At 42.1% G+C, this 19,372-nt stretch overlaps 1 protein-coding gene across 1 annotated transcript in view; it reads left to right on the top strand.

Moving 5' to 3' along the window:
- fam189a1 (family with sequence similarity 189 member A1) overlaps positions 1-19,372 on the top strand; it is a gene marked incomplete at both ends in the record, with an annotated part of 81,872 nt that overhangs the window by 24,043 nt on the left and 38,457 nt on the right. Inside the window, one exon of the mRNA XM_079216723.1 lies at positions 14,757-14,813. Coding sequence (XP_079072849.1) covers positions 14,757-14,813 — 57 coding nt within the window. The remainder of the gene's footprint in view (positions 1-14,756; positions 14,814-19,372) is intronic.

Raw genomic sequence — 19,372 nt, 5'->3', positions numbered from 1 at the left:
ACACACACAGACACACACAGACACACACACACACACACTCATTCTCTCAGTCTGCCACGCTCTCCTTTCAAATCTGGTTGGCTGCAGGGCCAGATTATCCTGTCAGCACAGAACTGAAAGCCTGATTCAGCTGTTGGTGTCACTGCAGCTGTATCCAGGATGGATGCCTGGCTGTTTTACTGCTGCACACTGCTGAGAGCCACAGCCCTTTACTCCTGAATTATGACCGCTGAGCCACCAAAATGTGCCCATCCACAACTTTGAGCAAAGGGTTAAGGTTACCATTTGGTTAGGAAGTGTCACATCCAGGTGGATCAGTACCTTCTTCTTTGTCTCACATATACATCTATGCACTCACATGCGCACACATCCATGCTAAATGGTGACTGTTAAGGCCTGTGTGACCCCAGTGCGGGGGGTCATTTTCCAAAAGCAACTGTCACAACGACGTTGTGCTTCAAGAGAACAAAAACAAAAAAAAGCAAGTTTCTGCATAATATAGCAGCCTCATACTCATGCATGGGACACACACAGCTTCATGTGAACCCCTGAGAGGTATTTTCAGTGGCACAGTTGGTAAAATATAGCAGATAGTCAAAACTTGTCACTGTCTCATGTTACTCAAAGTGAAGTATGAATTACAAACCTATCTCTGAAGCTGAGCAGTGTGTCATAGCATCGGAAGGGAAGTTTGAGATATTGTCATCTGTCATTCAAAGTATTTTGTAGTTAAGTATCTAAACCCTCTGTGTGTAAATATGTTGTCTTCTCGTTGAGTTTCTCTGCAGCGTGATTTTAACAATCAAACGTTCTGTCGTGCATTGATTTTCATTCTAGCGATAGCAGCCGGTAATGTCCCACGGTGCAAACATAGCTGGATAATTGAAAGGAAGACATTGTTATTTTTTCCCATATTCATTTGTTGCAACTTCAAAGAAGCTCTTGTGAAATGAGAAGTGGCTGTCCATGTGTAACTGTGTGCTGTGTTGTTGATGCATGTGTGACGGGCCTGTGCGCAGGATTTGTAGAGTCTGATGGTGATCTAAATCAGGAAGTGAAGCCTCTCCTCTTTTGTCTCTCTGCAACACAAGTGGCACCATTCACAGCCCCACGCACTTGTGTGTGTACCTGGAAGATCAATAAGTGTATAAATTAGGGGTAGATCCGGGAAAACCTCATCCTTGACTAACACTGGAATATTTTCAGAGATTTTGCAAAGCATAACCACGAGGGTCACTATATTGTTAATGCAACATATTTAAGTGTGTCTTCTAGTTTCCATTATGGCATGTCCTGTGATCATAGAGTTTTTAGAGACCATGTTATTACAACGTCGCTGCTTCGAGTCAGGCTGGGGACCTTCGTTGCATACCCCCCCCCAACTCCCCCTCCCCTCTTATTTCCTGTCAGCTACATGCTGTTTATTTCGTGAATGCAAAACATGACGTCCAGATACATAGGGGCGCATATCAGGGGTTTCACCCTCTTCCTTATATTTACACCCTGCCAACATACTGTAGCAAAAGCAGAATGTCAGACTCGGCAGAGCATCCGCACCAGATACATAAAACAAAAGAAAATAAACTTGAAGACAGCTCTATTGATTGAAATAGAACTGAAAAACGTGGCAGAAACATGTTTTATGTAGATTAGGTGTATGATAATGATGATGATGATAGTGATACTGTGGTAAAAGGATACTTTATGGTTTATCCTGGTAAAGTGTGAACCATGCATTTTTACGATGTATCTCTTCCCTTGCAGTGACGCTTCTTATGAATTTACTGAGTATCGACATTATGATGTTAGACTCCACCTTATGGAAAGCAAGTGTGTATGTATATTTCAACCAGAAAGCCGTCGTTTACTGGCCAAACAAAAATGCTAAATTTACATTTACTGGGCGTATCTTTTATTTAATGGAACCTTGTAAATATTGTATATTCCAGTTCATGTCATGTTGCACCACTGTCTTGTTGTCAAGCTGCAGCACACCACTGCTGATAACATTATATGTTCTCCCCTCCGGTTCGCTATTGTTCAGTTGTGATTCACATTCAGACAGACGTCCCTGTCTTGATTCATGGATTCAGCAGAGGTACTACAGAGCTCCATGAGTGAGAGGAGCGGAGCGGAGGGAGTGCTGAGAGGCCACGCCCCCCAGGCAGCAGCAGTAGCCAACCTGCTGTTGTTCCGCTGTTTCCATGGCAACGGCGGTGGAGGTGCTGAGCTCCAAAGCGAAGTGATGATATACAAGATGGGGGGAAGGGGGTTAGGAAGGAGGAGCAGATGGGAGGGTGGAGAGAAAAGGGAATACTATAGGAAACGGATGTTAGGGGAAGAGAACTGCTGCTGTTGTTGGAACAGCGGGAACACGAGGAGGCCAAATGCACACGTCTGTCCGTCAGCTTTGTCAGCATGAGCTCCAGTTAGACGCTGCAGCATCAAACATCTCAGGATCGCTACGGTGTGCTTCACATGCTCTCTGAGACTCACACTTACTGGGTAACACGGGGCGTTTTTGATCAGACATAGACATTAGACACGCGTGCACACACACACACACACACACACACACACACACACACACACACACACACACACACACACACACACTTACAGACACATTTTGTGCTGCTCATTCATGGTCAGCAAAGGTTACTTGAAGCTGAAATTGTCACACAAGCATTAGGAGTTTAGATCCCCTAATGCTGCGTTTCACCTTCATATGCCTTTTATTTGGGGACAGCCACACAAATCAAGGGTGCTGTCTAACCTACAACGCACACACACACACACACACACACACACACACACACACACACACACACACACACACACACACACACACACACACACACACACAGGCACATAGGCACACACACACAGAAAAAAATCTTCAAGGTGAAACACAAGTGATTTTTCATTTAAATTTGTTTCCAAATTATTCCAAATGAATTATGTTTCCTTCTGTACATGCGTGGCCTTCACATAACCAATGTTTCCTCAAAAGCAAAACCTAACAAAGATTGTCATTCTTAAGCAATACCATTCATTCTAAAAATACAAACCCTTTTTTCCTGTTTCAATGAGAGACACAAGTATGAGGTTTTAGAAGCATTTAGAGCATACACAATTATACACTTGTAGATGCTCCTCTAAATGAATCAAAGCAGCAGTGCAGGATTCAGCAGGGAGAGCAATAACAAATCCCCCAAGTGCTATTGAGTAGAACCCAACGGACACACATCAGAGAGATGTGAGATGCTCAACATCCACAAGGCAAGAGGTGGTGTATGGAGACAGGTAGGTGGTATTGGACAAATTAAAATTCTGACCGGCCCGGGCAAAGTCTTTCAGATGAATCGACTGGCGGACATTAATGTGTGAACAACATGTCATGGTAATCCATAAATAGTTGTTGATGTATTTCATCCTAGTCCAAGAAACATCATAATAACAATACTCTACACTTGCATGGAGCAAATTTCTTGGAAGAGTGCCAGTACGTGCAGCATTGGCGTGTATCTGAGAGGTCTGCTGATTTTGGCTCCAGTGTTTCATTTTACCATGTATGACAGGGATTCTACAGAATATGAGTGTGTGTGTGTGTGTGTGTGATGTGGAGGATTCATGTGCAGTCAGTCTGTCTGAACCAGCGAGGGTCCCTGCCCCTCTCAGAGAAGCAGCTGATGGGAAATCATTATGGATCCTGGCAAATGGCCAGTTCGTGGTTACCAGGGCAACAGCACTGGCTCCATCCATCTTGGCAATGATGATCTTTGAGGAACGGCCTGCTTTCTAAACCCTCACTCCCAGTAATGGCTTCTTTGATTGGCGCCCTGCATAAATGAATAAGAATAGGTCAAGACTGTGATTTAGGTAGAATCCATAGCAGTTTCAGGACTCGCGTATCTTTTCTAATCAGTAGCACGGAGTCACACACACCTCCACCGTCATTTGCTTATTATGGAAGTCTTCACTTTGGATTTTAGGAGGAAGAGCTTGTTTCTTCATCCACTTGGAAATATATTTTTCAGAGGAAACAACACATAATGAGATGTGAAAATTATTAGAAAGAATTATAGAATAACAATGAATTGTTAACGGAGGTTTCCATGTTGTATTTTTGCTATTTGGGTCTTTTCTGTCTGCACATCTGGAAAACTACAATCATTTACCACCTGCACAGGGTGGACTTTAACCAAATTAGGACTACAGGAACTCAATATTAAATGCTCATAACTGTCTCTTTTTGTCTCTCTTCCATTAATCAACAAACCTCTCCTTGTGTGGTGAGCAAGGAGATACAAAGAAACAAATACTTAAACTCACTGTTTGTGTCTCCTCCCAGCAGTACACCTATTAATGCTGTATTTCTATGCATGCTGCAGCTGTTGGGCTGAATTAAGTCTCTCTCTGTACGTAATTTGGTTATAAAGTATAACAGTGCATGGAATAACAAAAACACAGTGAGCACCACTTTATTGTATATGCAAGATCAGCAAGTACTTTATAACATGAGAAAAAGGGAATTAAGACAAAATAATCAGTTTTAGTTCAACAAGTCAGCAATTTGCAGATGTTAGCCCTGATCACTGACTCCACAGCCAATTAGTGAACTTTATAAGTGCTTGAGTGTTAACTACAGAGACGGTGTTGATTTCAAAGAGAGAAAATAATTTCTACAGATCAAATGGTGAAGAACCTTTTCATCATGAAGAAACGTTTGTATGTTTTCCCATAGTCCGTAGCATACATTTCCACCAAATGTAATTTAAATTGTTTAACGAATAGAAAAGATCTGAACCAAGTTCAGGTTTTTACAACAGGGCAGAGCAGAGAGGCCCAGGTCTTTCTCCCCAGAGGTTCCTCTGCGGTTTCCTAAGACTCAGCCAATACAGACCCTCCACTGTGTCTTGAGTCTCCTCCCAGGACATATTCAAGGAGAGGTGTCCAGGAAGCAGCCTTCACAAGTGTCTCAACCACCTTGACACTTTGAAAATCAACCTATTTTTAGGCCTCTGCTCGAAAATTGCAACCACTAGGACTATTTGAATAATTTTCGTGTTATAATAAAAGGCTACACATGTGAGATTTTGTTCAGATGTGTAACTATCAGTCTATATGTTACTGGTTAAGAGTAAATAAAGATCACACACAGCAAAAATGTAAAGGTTTCAGGTCCGCCTAGAAAAAAAGCACTTTCAGGATGATTATTTCTTTGAAATGATGTACGGTCTAACTCTGTGACATTTAAATGTGTTCATGTACCACTTATGGTGTTCAATACATCGAAATACAGCAGTTTGAGTTTTTTCATAAAACAAGCTATGATTTACAGTTTTATTTAACAATCGTTCAGTCTGCCTAAGGGAAATTGGTTTTGGATTTTAACTGACTCCTCTCAAAGCTCAGGAGAAGTCCGGTATCAGTCTTCTAAATCTTTGAGCTCCTTTCTCTCAACTAAAACCAAACACAAACGCAGCTCATCATTTCGGTCAGTCTACATCTTTGTCCACAGATAGAAGAGGATAGTGAGAGCTTTGTTTTACAGCTCAGCTTCTCTCCTGACTACCACTTACCAACGGTGGTCAATCTCATAATCTTTTATCACTCCAGTTACCTGAACCTTTTCTTAAGAGGGGACTTTGAGGTGCTAATCCTCATCCCGGTCATGACACTTGATTATAAGCCACTGCGGTTCACAGCAGAAGTAACGGTCCGAGGGACATCGCCTGCAAATATTTTAATTTCTGTAATGTCACTAAGGTCTCCAGACTCTTTCATTTAAACAGAAGGTTATAAATCTTATAAAACACTAATCATTACCCAAAATTAAACTTTGGCAGGGACAGAAATAACTTGGAACGTGGGATAGAAAACATCACTCATTCACACACACATTTTGTATGATTTTGATTTTTCCATAACAAATATCAAAACATTTTTCCACGTTAGTTTTTCTTCCTCCATGGTAAAAGGCAGGTGTTGATAACGACAATGTTCCCCGGGCTGTGACTGGAATTTGCACCGCCTCATCACTTACTGGGCTTCTCCCATCATAGAGCATCCTAATAGTTTCATATTAGTCCAGAAGAGCTGCAGTTTTTTATGCTCACTTTATCAAATCGCCTGTCATTTTTAAGTTGTTACCCTCCATCTGTGTGCTACTTAAGCTGATAGGCTTAATGATGTGAACACCCTGCTCTGCTGACTAGCTTCCATCAAAGATGAAATGTCTTTAAATGTTATCCAACTCTGAAATTAAAGCTTGCTGTTCCTGAACAGATTTCTCAGATTTCTTGATTGTTTACATAAAACCCTTTGTTAGGAAATATTAAGATTGTCCTTAAAATATATCAGATTTGAATGCATTCATCTTGACTGTTTTTACATGTAAATAGGAATTCACCTCAGTTCTGACTCATTTGCACTGCACAGATTTGATTTAAACATCTTTTATTGACCGTGTACTGTACTGCACAAACATGTCACACAGCGATAGACACAAAAAGCTATTCTGTGGTCCAAGCTCAAAACTAAGAATTACATAAAACCTTGGATTGTATCTGTATCTAATAAATAGATTGAACCTTCAAAAAAAACATTGGCTTCTAAAACTCATGCTTACATACAGACTTGTAATTGCATAATTTAATGCCCTGTTACTCCAGTTTCTGTTGTTTGGTTTTTCGTTGCTGTGACTGACCTTTTTAATTGGTCTGTGAATGTCCTGTGAAATGTTTATATGAATTACAATAGGATACCAAGAAATATGCTAACACATTGAAAGATGCTTCAGCATTTTTTTCAGTATGTTAGTGAATATGCGCTCCCCAGGTTTCAGTGACTAATGCTGCTAAGTATTTAATGTTAATCCTGTTCTGGGAGCAGCCAAGTGGAAAAGCCTCCAGTGACTGATAACCAGCAGAGTTATGGTTCCTGCTCTCACATTGTCTCTCTCCTCAAACCACAGACACGCAGAGACACAGGTACGCACAGGTACATACACGGTCCTTCACACTGAATGCATGGGCGCACAGAAAAGGATGGCATGAGAAAAAAAGGTCAGAATAAGAAAAAGAGAGAAAGAGCCTCCCCACATTTCAGTTACATTAAGTCTCTGCTGCAGAGGTAATCGTTCAACCATCTCTCTGCGTGTGTGTGTGTGTGTGTGTGCGCGCGTGTGCGCGTGTGTGTGCGTGTGTATGCGTTGTAGGTTAGATAGTACCCTTGATTTATACAACAAAAAGACAACATGGCTTTTTGTTGGAAGGAACAGTGCACTTCAATGTTAAATCTGGTTCTCGCACTCACAAAGGAGCGCACATCATCTGCTCCTTGCTTCTACATCAATGTGATAAGAGTCATGATGTTAAAAATGGAATAGAAGAGTGAAATTTGGTGGAGAAGAAATAATCTCTTTGGGGCTTGACACACTCTTTCACTTGAGATTTTTCTTCTGAATTCCTAAAAGGAATAATATTAAGTTGAGCTAACTCAAGTTGTATAATTATGGAAATATCTGCTGAGACTGAAATAGCTGGGTAAGTAACCAGAAACTGCAATATGATAAGAGCTCAGTTCAACCTTGGTTGTGCACTGTTGAGTACATGTCCTCTCTGCTGCCAGGAACAGCACAGAGAGAGAGAGAGAGAGACTTTTTTTTAACTTTTACAAAACCTTTATTTAACACTTATTTAAACACACTGTTTAATGACTTTTTTTCCTGTCCTTTTCCTCCAAAAATCGTTCCTATGACGTCAAAAAAACAAGAAGTAAACAATAAGGCTTCATATGAAACAGTGAAGCACGGCCTCCTCATGTCCGTCCGTTCCGCGCTGACGGTCCGCTCTGCTCTGCTCCAGGACCCCCTGGGACGTCCCACAGCAGGCAGACAGCTCGGTACCGTGTAGGCCGGCCCTCCTCTCCTCTGCCGGTCTCTGCAGCGTCCTCCTCCTCCCTCCGTCTCTCGGTCCAACAGGTCCTCCGCTGGCTGGACTCCAGCTCTCCGTCCTGGCCCCGCTCACTTCCTGGTTCCACAGATTCTCCTCATGACCACACTCTCCTCTAGCAGCTCGTCGAGGATCCTCACTATGAGCTTCTTCACTCTGAAGCGCTCCAGCGTAGTGAAGCCTTCACTTCCTTGCTTGCGGAGGATATTCTTAGCAGATTCTCCCAACCCCTCCTTATCAGAGAAGTAGCTTTATCTTCCTCATTCCCTTTGTGTCTTTGAGAAACGTTCTAATCTGTTCCAGACCGTATACCTTTACGCCCTCATTCTCGGAGCCAGAGTTAAGACAACTGTCAGAGAACTCACTGGACTCACCCTCCTCTCTGTCTCCTCCGTCATCCCTGGGGTCCCCTGGTCCCTTCTTGGCCTGCGAGCTCCCCGCGCCCCCCCCACACTCTTCTTCTTGAGCTGACGGGCTTTAAACCCTTCCTCCTCTTCCTCCATGTCAGCCTTGTTTCCTTACTCTACACTCACCACCTGCTTACTACTGGCCTTCACCTGTCCTCCAGCAGTCGCCTGCTTGTCCTGCCCATCACCCACCTCCACCTGCTGGACCACGTCCACTCCCTGGACCCGTCCACTTGCAGGACCCCGTCCCCCTGGAGTTCACCTGGCTCCTCCTCCTGTCCTCCCACGTCCTCCTGCTGGACGTCTCCCTCCCCCTCCTGACCCACCTTCTGGACCCCACCTGTCCCCTCCTGTGCTGCCTGGTCATCCTGAGGGTCTCTGCCCTCCGGCTCCTGCTCTGCAGCCCTCGGCTCCCCAACAGGAGCTCCTGCAGCGCCCTCACCTGCTCTCCTCTCAGGGCAGGCTCTGGCCAGGTGCCCTGAGCTCCTGCATACAAAACATTTGGACCCTGAGGTCGCAAAAATAACATAATCAAAATCCTCCACCCTCACTTTGACCACGTGGTCGAGGTTTCTGCCGTGGCCATTTAAAACCATAAGCACCTGCTGGCGACTTGAACCCAGAGGAAACCTTCCTCACCTGGGACATAATCTTACCATACTTTCCCAGTTCCCTCACCAGCGCCTCGTCCCTGATAAACGGCGGCACGTTCGACACCGTAACCCGGACCGCCGACGCGGAGAGCGGCATGACGGCCACGGACTCGCCGTTCACCTGCACCCCGCCCGCCACCACCATGTTGGCTTTCGCCACGCTGTCCACGAACAGCACCACCCCTGCGCTCATGCGGGCAGCGGAGACCACGCTGCTGTGCCCCACGGCCAGCCCGCACTCCTCTACGGAGCAGGGGAAGCCCGCTATCCTCACCCCGTGTCTCCGCGTCAGGCCGCTGTAGTCCATGCCGCGTGCCGCGCCGCCCGGCGTGAGCCGAGCAGCCGCAAACAAACAACCACGAACCCAACCAACCCCACGTACACACAAAAAAAACAACCCCTACAACTCCACCGTGACACTACACTACACTACACACTATATTAACCACTTTAGCTACTAAATACTATATAAAACACTTCCAACTCACACACTCAGCTCTCAGCTCTCCACCGCCATGCTTCCTCTCAGAGAGAGAGAGAGAGACACACAATTTCTACTCGGTGGCTGTTCTTTGCTTGTTATGCGTATTACACTATTTTCTTTTTGTATCTACATTTCCTAAATAGTATATTAGCAAAAGGAAAACTGTAGCACTCCTTTTCCTGCTTCACAAACTTTGTAGGAGATGTGTTTAAAAAACAAACAAAGAATAAGTAGTTATTGGACAAAAAAAAGACCTAGCTTTCAATAACAATAAAGACAATAATAAGAGACAGCAGCCACTGGCACTCTAGACAGAATAGACACACATTGTCTCTGGCAGTTGCAACACACCCAGACACTAGGGGGTTACAGTCTTTATTTTGCTTTCTAAGCATGACTGTGGATTTGACTGCAACTATGAAAATGAAAGATTTCACAATCATAAATTAATTGGAAAAAACAAGAATATGGTCTCACCCTCTAATCTTGTTTTATACACTTATCCGACACATTTTGTCATTACATTATACAATTGTATATCATTGTATCTTTCTATTATTATTAAATATCAGTAAAAACACCAAAACACAACTTAAGTGTGTTTTTTTTAATAGTTTTTGGATGATGAGGAAGTTAATAAGGTGAAACAGACAATGTGTGTTAGTTGGAAACATGGGGTTTGTTTTTTCGTGGAATTTTTAGATAAGTATTAAAAAAATGGAAAAGCACCAGCCATGACCTTCAGGTTTATAATTATATCATTCTGGCGTGTGTGTGCGTGTGCCTGAGTGAGGCTACCTCCGGGGACACATTTCAGACTAAAGACCATTAGACAGAAGGCATGTCCCCGACTTGGAAACTGCTGATCTTTGGGTCAGTGGTTAAGGTTTGGGTAAGGGCTAGGGCCAGGCAAGCAGTGATAAGTCTCCAGGAAATGAATGTAAGTTCATGTAATGTCCCCTCAAGGTGAGTGAAGAAGTGTAAGATTGACTAGCGAGTGTAACAAGATGGAGAGGGAAATAGAAGTGAGAAGCCTAGATAGTGAGTGTGTAAGTGCAGAAATATACTGTGATTGTGTGGCCGCCGAGCGAGAGCAAGAAATACAGAGATGGAGTGTAATACAGGCAGAAAATGGAAAGGAAAAGATGTCAAAACTGGAGAGAGAAAGAGAGAAAGAGAGAAAGAGAGAGAGAGAGAGAGAGAGAGAGAGAGAGAGAACAGATAAAAAATAAAAGGGAAGGGAAGGAGGAGAGCTAGGTGGGGGAATGGGGAGAGCATGTTGGTGTTAAATGGAGGGTGAAGAAGGGTGAAAGGCACAGAGAGAGACCATGGAGGAAAGGAGCGCTGGAGGCTATGAGTACCCTTTGTTCACACACATTACGATGATACGCAAATTCACACTTACAGAAGTCGGCACTGTAAAAATGCAACACCACGCCCAGAGTGAAGCGTGCTGAGAAAATAAATAGGTTTTTTGAAAATCTAAATTTAATTAAATCAGGCATCTCGTTTAAAAAAACATCTGCTGTTTAGTGTGACGAAGTTATAAAATACAAACAGACTAAATCAAACGACAGCTCAATAACAACAATATAGTAATACGTATCAGAGGAAAGCACGGACATCACAAAGAGATGAGTCCAGATCGTTTCATTTCAGTCAAGCATCAAGCTGAAGGGTAACTGGTTCCAGGTAGAAGGAGCACAAAATATAAAAGCAAATCAGTGCTAATGGAAAAACCCAGAGCACCAATAAGTCCTGAGAGACTGAAGTCTGATGAAGTCGCCATGGTGATAACAGAAGAAGTCCTCCAACTTAAATGACAAAATACACCATTTGCCCATCTAGATGGACATGTGTGAGTGTTTTCTGATCAGCAGGACAGCATCATAGGTCTGTGGCTCCCAAAACTGTTCAAAATCACAGGTGGAAAATACATCAGTTTGATCATGCCATTGTTGTCTTGGTCAAAAGAAAATCCACATTGACTGTGGATTGGAAACAGAAAACAAACAGTTGTTGCGCGTGTTAGCTTTTGTTGACACATCCATCCATCGCCTCCCTATGTGGACTCTGTCACTCTATAGTGTCACCACCTGACTTCCTCCTTTGCTGCCTTCTGCATCACTCCGGCCGCTAGAGGGCTTTTTCAATTAAAGTAAATAAATGTCTTTTGCATGTCAATTTTCTTGGGAGGACATGAGTTAGTATGTTATTCATGCAGTATACTTTTATTATTACTTTATATCTATGAATAAAGTATTGTGACAATAAATATTTGGCCCAATGTGTGCAAGAATTATAGGCTGCAGCCCACTGTGATAGATGGATGGAAAACAGATATAATGTGCAGCTGCTGTTACAATAGTAGCAGTCATGGACATGTTTTTCTGTACATTATTTCTCAATGCCTTTACCGAGCTTTTCACAAGAGCACAACGCTTTGCTGTCCTTACTCCTACTGCATGCTGTCAATGAAAATCTAATCGATACATTATACGATTAAACAAACTAAAGAATTTGGTGAGACAGAAAGTACCGGTAGATGAACTGCAAAACGAACTGAAGTTAGAGACAACTGATTTTGAATAATATTAGTGTTTTAATGTATGTGTGTGAGATGATTTCTTTGTGTGATTGCATTGTCTTGTTGTGATGTCTTGTGTATAAGTGTAGATTTCTTTCAAGTCGAACTTGTAGTAGAACCATTAACTTGAATGAATAAAGCTTCCTGTAACTAACAAATCAAATGGGAGGTGAGTCCTAAACTCATGTTCTTGTTCAACCTGTGGCTCAAGGAGCCTATTAGTCTGACCCGTGATGTGTATCACAAACAAATGACAGATGTCAGTAAGTGACTAAACACAGAATATCTATGAAGTCACTATTGGGACCAAACAGTGTACTTTTAGCAGCCTATATGATTATGTTTAGCCCCTGACAGTAGTCAAATGAAACGAGACGTACGTGCACAGTTTCCTGTATGGTGTATCAAGTTGAGTGAGGCATGAATCACACTTGTAAGAAGCTGGAGACACTTTAGAAGAGCTAACCAACTGTGAAAAGATGCAACATGGCACTTAAGCGTGTTACAGTCCTAGAAGAGCTCACAGCATTCAGTTTTCTATAAGCACCTCAAACTACACGGTCCCGTTGTTGATTTGTTCCCAGCTGAAGCCGAGTTCACACGACGCGACTTTAGCCCAGATTTCTTCACACTTCAGCAAATCCACGTTGGCTCTGCGCTTGCAAATCGACAACTGTACAAAGAGCAGAGAGGCACGCTGATGCATCAAAGACACAGTCACATATCTGGACCTGTTGAGAGTCTGATGGTGAGATAATGAGAGCAAGACACAGGTTGAGGGGTTGTTCGTAACAACAGGAGCTTTACTGAATGTGTTGCTTTGCAACAATGACTAAAGTTGTTGCTGCCCCGAGGATGTTTGGATGAATAAATATAACACAGTGATTGATGTACATGGAGGGAAATAGTAAAGACGTGTGGAAACAGGCTATTATGTGAACATGTGTGCCGACAACAACGTCACTTACTGAAAAACAACGACAGCACAGCGATCCGGCGTCTTTGAAAGTCGTGTCGTTTAAACGTGGCAAATAAAGGAAAATGAACCGATGGAAAAGTGAGCCTGTGAATATATAATGAGCAGTTGGCAAAGATAATCCACATCCACATTAAGAAACGTGTGACATAACTGGCAACAGATGGGCACAGAATTGACAAACAGGAGCGACAGCTCCCACCTGACCTGTAAATGATGATATTTTAAATATATTTACCAGAGAAACCGCAGAAGAACTGAATCCCATATGGACGTTTTTTTGTGTTTAATAGAACAGGTAACTGAAGGACTTTAAATAGATACTAAATTAATTGTTCATTGTGTTGTTGAGTTGTGTCAATAAGGACAATAAGGACAAATATAATTTATTTTCTTTAAGAACATTGTACTTTCCAAAAGTAAATGAGAACATGGTCACAGCACAAGAAGAAGAAGAGAGCAAGAAACAAGTGCTCAGACTATTACACAGGCTATAAACAAGCCAACAGATTCTGTAGAACACTTCATTTGGAGGTAAAACAGAAAGTGAGGGCACCTGAAATGTTACTAATACTTCCTCATTATGTGATGTGCCATGTGCCTTTGTTTACATTTCCAAAAAAGGGAGTTGAGGTGATGATTTCCAGCGGTTTCAACTGTACTGTCTGCTGTCTTCATTAGAGAAGCAATGCCTGATTTGTTCTCCTACGGCTGTGCGCCTATGCGTCCTGTGTGGATACCCTCTTGAGCACTCCTGCCATACATAGTACTGCAGAGAATTGTGCATGGCATGTAATTTCTCTTTTTCTATTTGGTCCCCTGGTTTTTAAATCCTTTGTCAAATGGTCTTTCAAATTATTTGATATGTGTAATACAATAGTTTCATATAAGTTTGGCCCAACACAACGTCTTGGCTGGAAAGAAAATATGGACGATGATGTTGATGGATGAGGAGGATGAACTCCTTGGCTGGGACATAATAAGCTTGTTGTTGTAAGGATCTCCAATCAAACGTTGTCAAATTCCTTAGGATTTGTGCGTCTCTGTGGTTGTCTACAAACTCCACAAATCAAGCTTTTTTCTGCTGAAATACCCATTAGGCTTAAGATACAACAGCCTTTGAAGCAGCTGTTCAAACGCTGTACTTAAGCACAACATTGCTTTATCATAGCAAATGCTTACAATTACAAAGCTAACATGCAGAAGTTAACTTTGTTTACTATGTTAAAAATCTTAGATCATTGTATTAGCATGCTAACATGTGCTAATTAGCAGTAAAGACAAAGTACAGTACAGTGTTGGGCAAAGCAACATTTTGACCAAATGTGATGAAATGGCTAGATGACAAAAATCAGGGAATCACTAAAGTCAGTAGCGCACATTCTCTGGGAGTGATGAATGTCTGTAAAACTTTAATGGCAATGGATTTATACCAAACTGGTGGACCAACCGGCTGACGGACCAACGTTAGCATCCTGAGAGCACAACAGATTTGAAACCTGTACGATCACCTGACTGTTCATTTTTCTTGCTTCATCAAACTCATTTCCCAGATGCCATTCATTTTCTTGGTGATTGCAAAGTTATCATTGATAGGAATTTCTCTTCAGAACCCGCGATGTTTGTTTTTTTCACATACATGCCGGTATCGATCACCTCTTACAGCATCTGTTTTGGGTCTTCTCTCCCAGGTGCTGCTCTCTGGACTGATTGGAGTGGTGTCATGGAAGAGGCCGCTCTCTCTTGTGGTGAGTGTCCTTTGAACGCCTACGCTCAGCTGCTAATCTGACAACTCTGAACAAAGCAATGATAGTCAAGGGGGAGAAGTGACGTTATAAGAGTCACGTACTTACACACTGAAACAGATACTTTGTTTCTTTTCTGTTAGAATCACCACATATACAGAATGTTAGTTTATAGACTACACCAGAATATCAATCACTGCAAACAACATTATTAACTGCTGTATTTGACAACCTGCAGACCAATCATTAATTACTTACCAATTAAAACATAGCATTGATTTAATATATACAGTATCTCTAAGCCTATAAATATATTCCAAGTTGTCATCTCAGTTTATTGACACAATGTGACAGAATGCTAAACATGTCTAAAAAACAACCATGGCTCACAGTTTCAACTTTGGGGCATGTTCAGGTTGTGTTAAAATCCCTGGATCACAGCTCCAGTGTTGTATGTTTTCATAGCCACTGGACTGGAAACTACAGGAACAAAGTCAGCTAGAAGTCTACACTTTTCTTCTCTGTGGTTGCACAGATGAAAAATCATTGAACTGTATTACTACTTCAGAATAAGGTTTACTGTGTAGCTTTAGCTCACCACTTGCTTTTGATCTGACAGCTGATGTTACACCTCTTTTTTCATTTATCACGGGTGAAAACAACAAGAAAGCTGACACAGAGTGATTTGTATGTAATGTGGTACTAAATTATCCATTCTACATGCTTTGTCTGATGTTCCTCTTCTACTAGCAAGCAGAATTTCTTTCCTGTTTTAGTTTCTTTTTTTTGGGGGGGGGGGGGGTTTCCATGTTTAGATATTTCCATTATCCAAACCACTTACCCTATTTAGGGTTGCAGGGGCGCTGGAGTCGATCCCAGCTGGCATTGGCAGGGTTCATCCTGGACAGGTCTCCAGTTTATCACAGGGCACAAATATAGAGACAGACAACAATTTACGCTCACATTCACACCTACAGGCAATTTAAAAAAATCTCCAATTAACCTCAGCTGCATGTCTTTGTTCTGTTGGAGGAAGCCGGAGAACCCGAAGGGAACCCACACTGCCACGAGGAGAATGTGCAAACTCCACACAGAAAGACCTCTCTTGCTAATAAATAATCAGATAACTTGATCTCGCCCTGATCTTGCTTTACATCTGAGTGGTGAAATGTTTCTCTCCATTTCTCGGAAGTCATTTCTCTGCCACAATATATCCAGAAAACCTTTAATTGACTGTCATGTAGTGCATGTTGTCGCCCACAATCCCCAAGCTTGCATGTGTGATACATTGTATAACATAAAGCATCCTTTTCCCCTCGTTTGAAGTACAAAGAGAGATAGAGGTGGTTTACTGACTGAAGATGATCTCTCTCTGACTGCATATCTTTCAGTCTTTGTCCTTTAAAGATCAAGTTTTGGGTACAGCACAAACAAGCCCCTGCCTGATTCTATTTCATGCTCTCTTAATGCCATAAATAATCTCATTTTATTTCTACTGCTTCACCACATCATGGTTCTACCCTTCCCCTTTCACTGCATCTCACTTGTCTCGCTCTCTTTGGTTTTATTACCTTGGTTCCCTGCTACACATATATCCATCCCTTCACATTTATATTCCCCTCCCCCTCCCTGTCTTTGGCTTTGTGTGATGTTTCAACAATGAAAGAGATCTGAATCATTTCTGCTCTTGTGGATCAAAGGAAATATGCAGAAATGTGAGCAGAAATTGATCACACAGTGTTCACTATAAAATAGTGAAATCCTCTTAATTCTCTTTCTTTAAAAAGCATTGCTAATTTAGCAGACTAGTACTGTATGTCAGTCGGTGGCCACAGCTTCATGTCTGAAGAGGGGTCTAAAAACTAATATCTGGTGTAGTTCTTGTGACTGTAGCATGTCATGTTCAGTACTCACAGTCAAGCGTCTCCATTTCTGGCCGAGACCCAGCACTGACAGGCAGGTGACTAATACACCGGCTGGATGCTTTCAGGCCTGGCAATCCTGCACCAACCCACCAGCCAACTGTGGGTGGCCATGCTCTGCATCGTGATTTGTAATAGCTGGAGTTTCTCCAAATCAGTTCTCCAAACCGTTTAAGCATGTGCGTTACAGACTTGATTTTCTTTGCTGACTTATTCAAGATCAAAGTCTTGAATGATAAAACAAGGTCCAGGGGCTAGTCCTACAATCTGGGCAGTTTAGGATTTTACTTTATGAAAAATGTAGTGTTGAAAGGATAAGTTAATTACTCAACTAGTCAGTTGATAGAGAATTATTCTATGTACTATTTTGATTTTTAGATTATGTAAATTGATTCCTTGTACAGAGTTAGATAAGAATATTGATACCACTCTCATATCTGTCCGTTAAATAGCGTATTTAGAGCCAGCCAGTTAGCTAAGCACAAAGTCTGAAAACCGGGAGAAAACAGCGAGCCTGGCTCTGTCAAAAGGTTACAGACAGCTGCCTACCAGCACAACTAAAGCTCACTAATTAACATGTTTTGTCTTGCTTGTTTGTGTAAGTGTAAAAACAACACATCGTGTCGCAGACTATTTCTTTACCCGGTGCACTTACGTCTTGGAGTCACTAAGACAGCAAGACTGCAGTCTTTATGCTAAGCTAAGCTAACCTGCTGCTAGCTGCATCTTCATATTGAAAAGACCGGTGTAAGAGTGGGATTTCTATTATTTCCTATTTCCTTATTGTAACAAGCTCCCGTTACCCCAATGATTTTCCCCTCAGCACAATGATGCCAGCATATCAGGTTTCAAGGTTCGTAACCGTTTTTATTTGTTCCGGCTCTAACGGACCGTCTTGCGTCGGTCACCTCGGTCTCTCTTGAGTGTCTTGCCTTCTCCTGCTTATGTTGGGGACAAACACAATCAGGCCTCTTCCAGGCACCGTCCCCTGAGCCACCCAGAACCACACCCCTCTGCGGCTGAGCCCAACAATGCTCCCGCCACCACATGTATGTTTTGTGATGGGCATGTTTTATTGTTTTATGCCATTTTATAGACTGAAGGTTTAATTGATTCATCAAATAACAATTATAATCTTTAGTTGAAGTCCTAAAACATTTGGTATAAAATATTTAAGTAAAGTTTTTTCTAATTTGAATGATCTGTCAGTATTTTAAAATATTCAAAAGTGTTCGCAGAACTCTGAGATTCCTGTTAAATCGACGTATTAGAGACAGATATGAGTTATAAATAAAAAATGAGAGATCTACTTTTTATTTTGATACATTGCAGTCAGCATATGACGCTGACTGAAATGGTTGGAGACTGAATGTTTTTATGCCAGAGTGGGAAAAACAGGTGCACCATTGTGGGGAGAAAAGATGTGTTGAATCTGAAATTCTGCATACTTTCCTTGTAAACTCCACATCAAAGATAAAATGAGATATGTTTCTCTGTGGAAGGAGAAAATAGACTGTGTCCATGTGTTGGAGTAAATCCTACTCTTCTACCTTATCTTGTAGTTTTCTATCCAGTCAAGTGTGCTGCGTTAATGCCGTGGCAGGTTTACCCCGTATCACTCGGAGGCAGGAGAAAGACAAGACTACCTGCAGTCTGCTGCTGTTTGTGACTGTGATGCATTATGTGTTCAGAGAGAGACAGAAAGACATAGAGAGTTAGAGGGCATCTCTGTCTTGTTTCCCGGCAGGGCAAACAAGACAGAGATGGTCTGCAGTGTTAAGTATTTCATCAGTGGGCCAGAGGCTCAATCACCATTGTGTTAACTCCTTTAGCGATAAATGATGAGTTAACAGACCTTTAGTTCAATGGAAATCTTTGAGATTAACACACTACATTGCAAGTATGTTCAGTACAGCAGCAAATATCTCAATATACTTACTTATGTGTTTAATTTACAGTTAATTATATTTCCACCTCTAAAGCACTTACCAGCCATGACACATCATCTTCTTGATTGGCTTTGCTTTGTACAATGTGTTCCCTCTCAAGCCAAGCATTACATGAGAAGATAGTACCAAGAGGCAATAAGCTTAGCATTAAGAATGGAAGCAGGGGGACACATTTTTCTTGGTTCTACCTGCTGTTTAAAAATACACATACCATCCCAACATTGTCAAATTAACTTGTAATATGTTGCATTTCTTTTGTTTCATCCACACACAAAACGGAAATCTTTAAACAAAATGTTGAACTATAATAGAATATAGAATATAGACCCAGTTTTAGTTTGTGAACATTTGTGAGACTGTTTTTCATTCATAAAAAGAAAGCAATGTTTAAACTGGACTGAGTCAATACCTCTCTGGACTGAAGTGTAGCGTGGAGAGATTTGAATAATGGAGAGGCACAGCAGTCTTGAGGTGAAACGGTCACTGCACTTGTGAGGTGTCAGGCAGTGAGAGAGACTAACATGAGCAGCTACTTCACATTCATGTTTCCACAGGGATGTGAGTGCAAGTTGTCCTTTAGTGTTTTGACGGGGCTGTGTAGCTGAACCATGGTTTTAATGTCAGACAGTGCTTCTCTGCACTACTGACTTTGCTTGCATGGTTGGACTGCGACTGTTGAGTTTATTCGTAA

Source organism: Taurulus bubalis, assembly GCF_910589615.1.
Source record: "Taurulus bubalis genome assembly, chromosome: 4".
In the NCBI taxonomy this organism is placed as follows: domain Eukaryota; kingdom Metazoa; phylum Chordata; class Actinopteri; order Perciformes; family Cottidae; genus Taurulus; species Taurulus bubalis.
The sequence above is the reverse complement of the archived record's forward strand: the minus strand, read 5'-3'. Positions and strand labels throughout refer to the sequence as shown.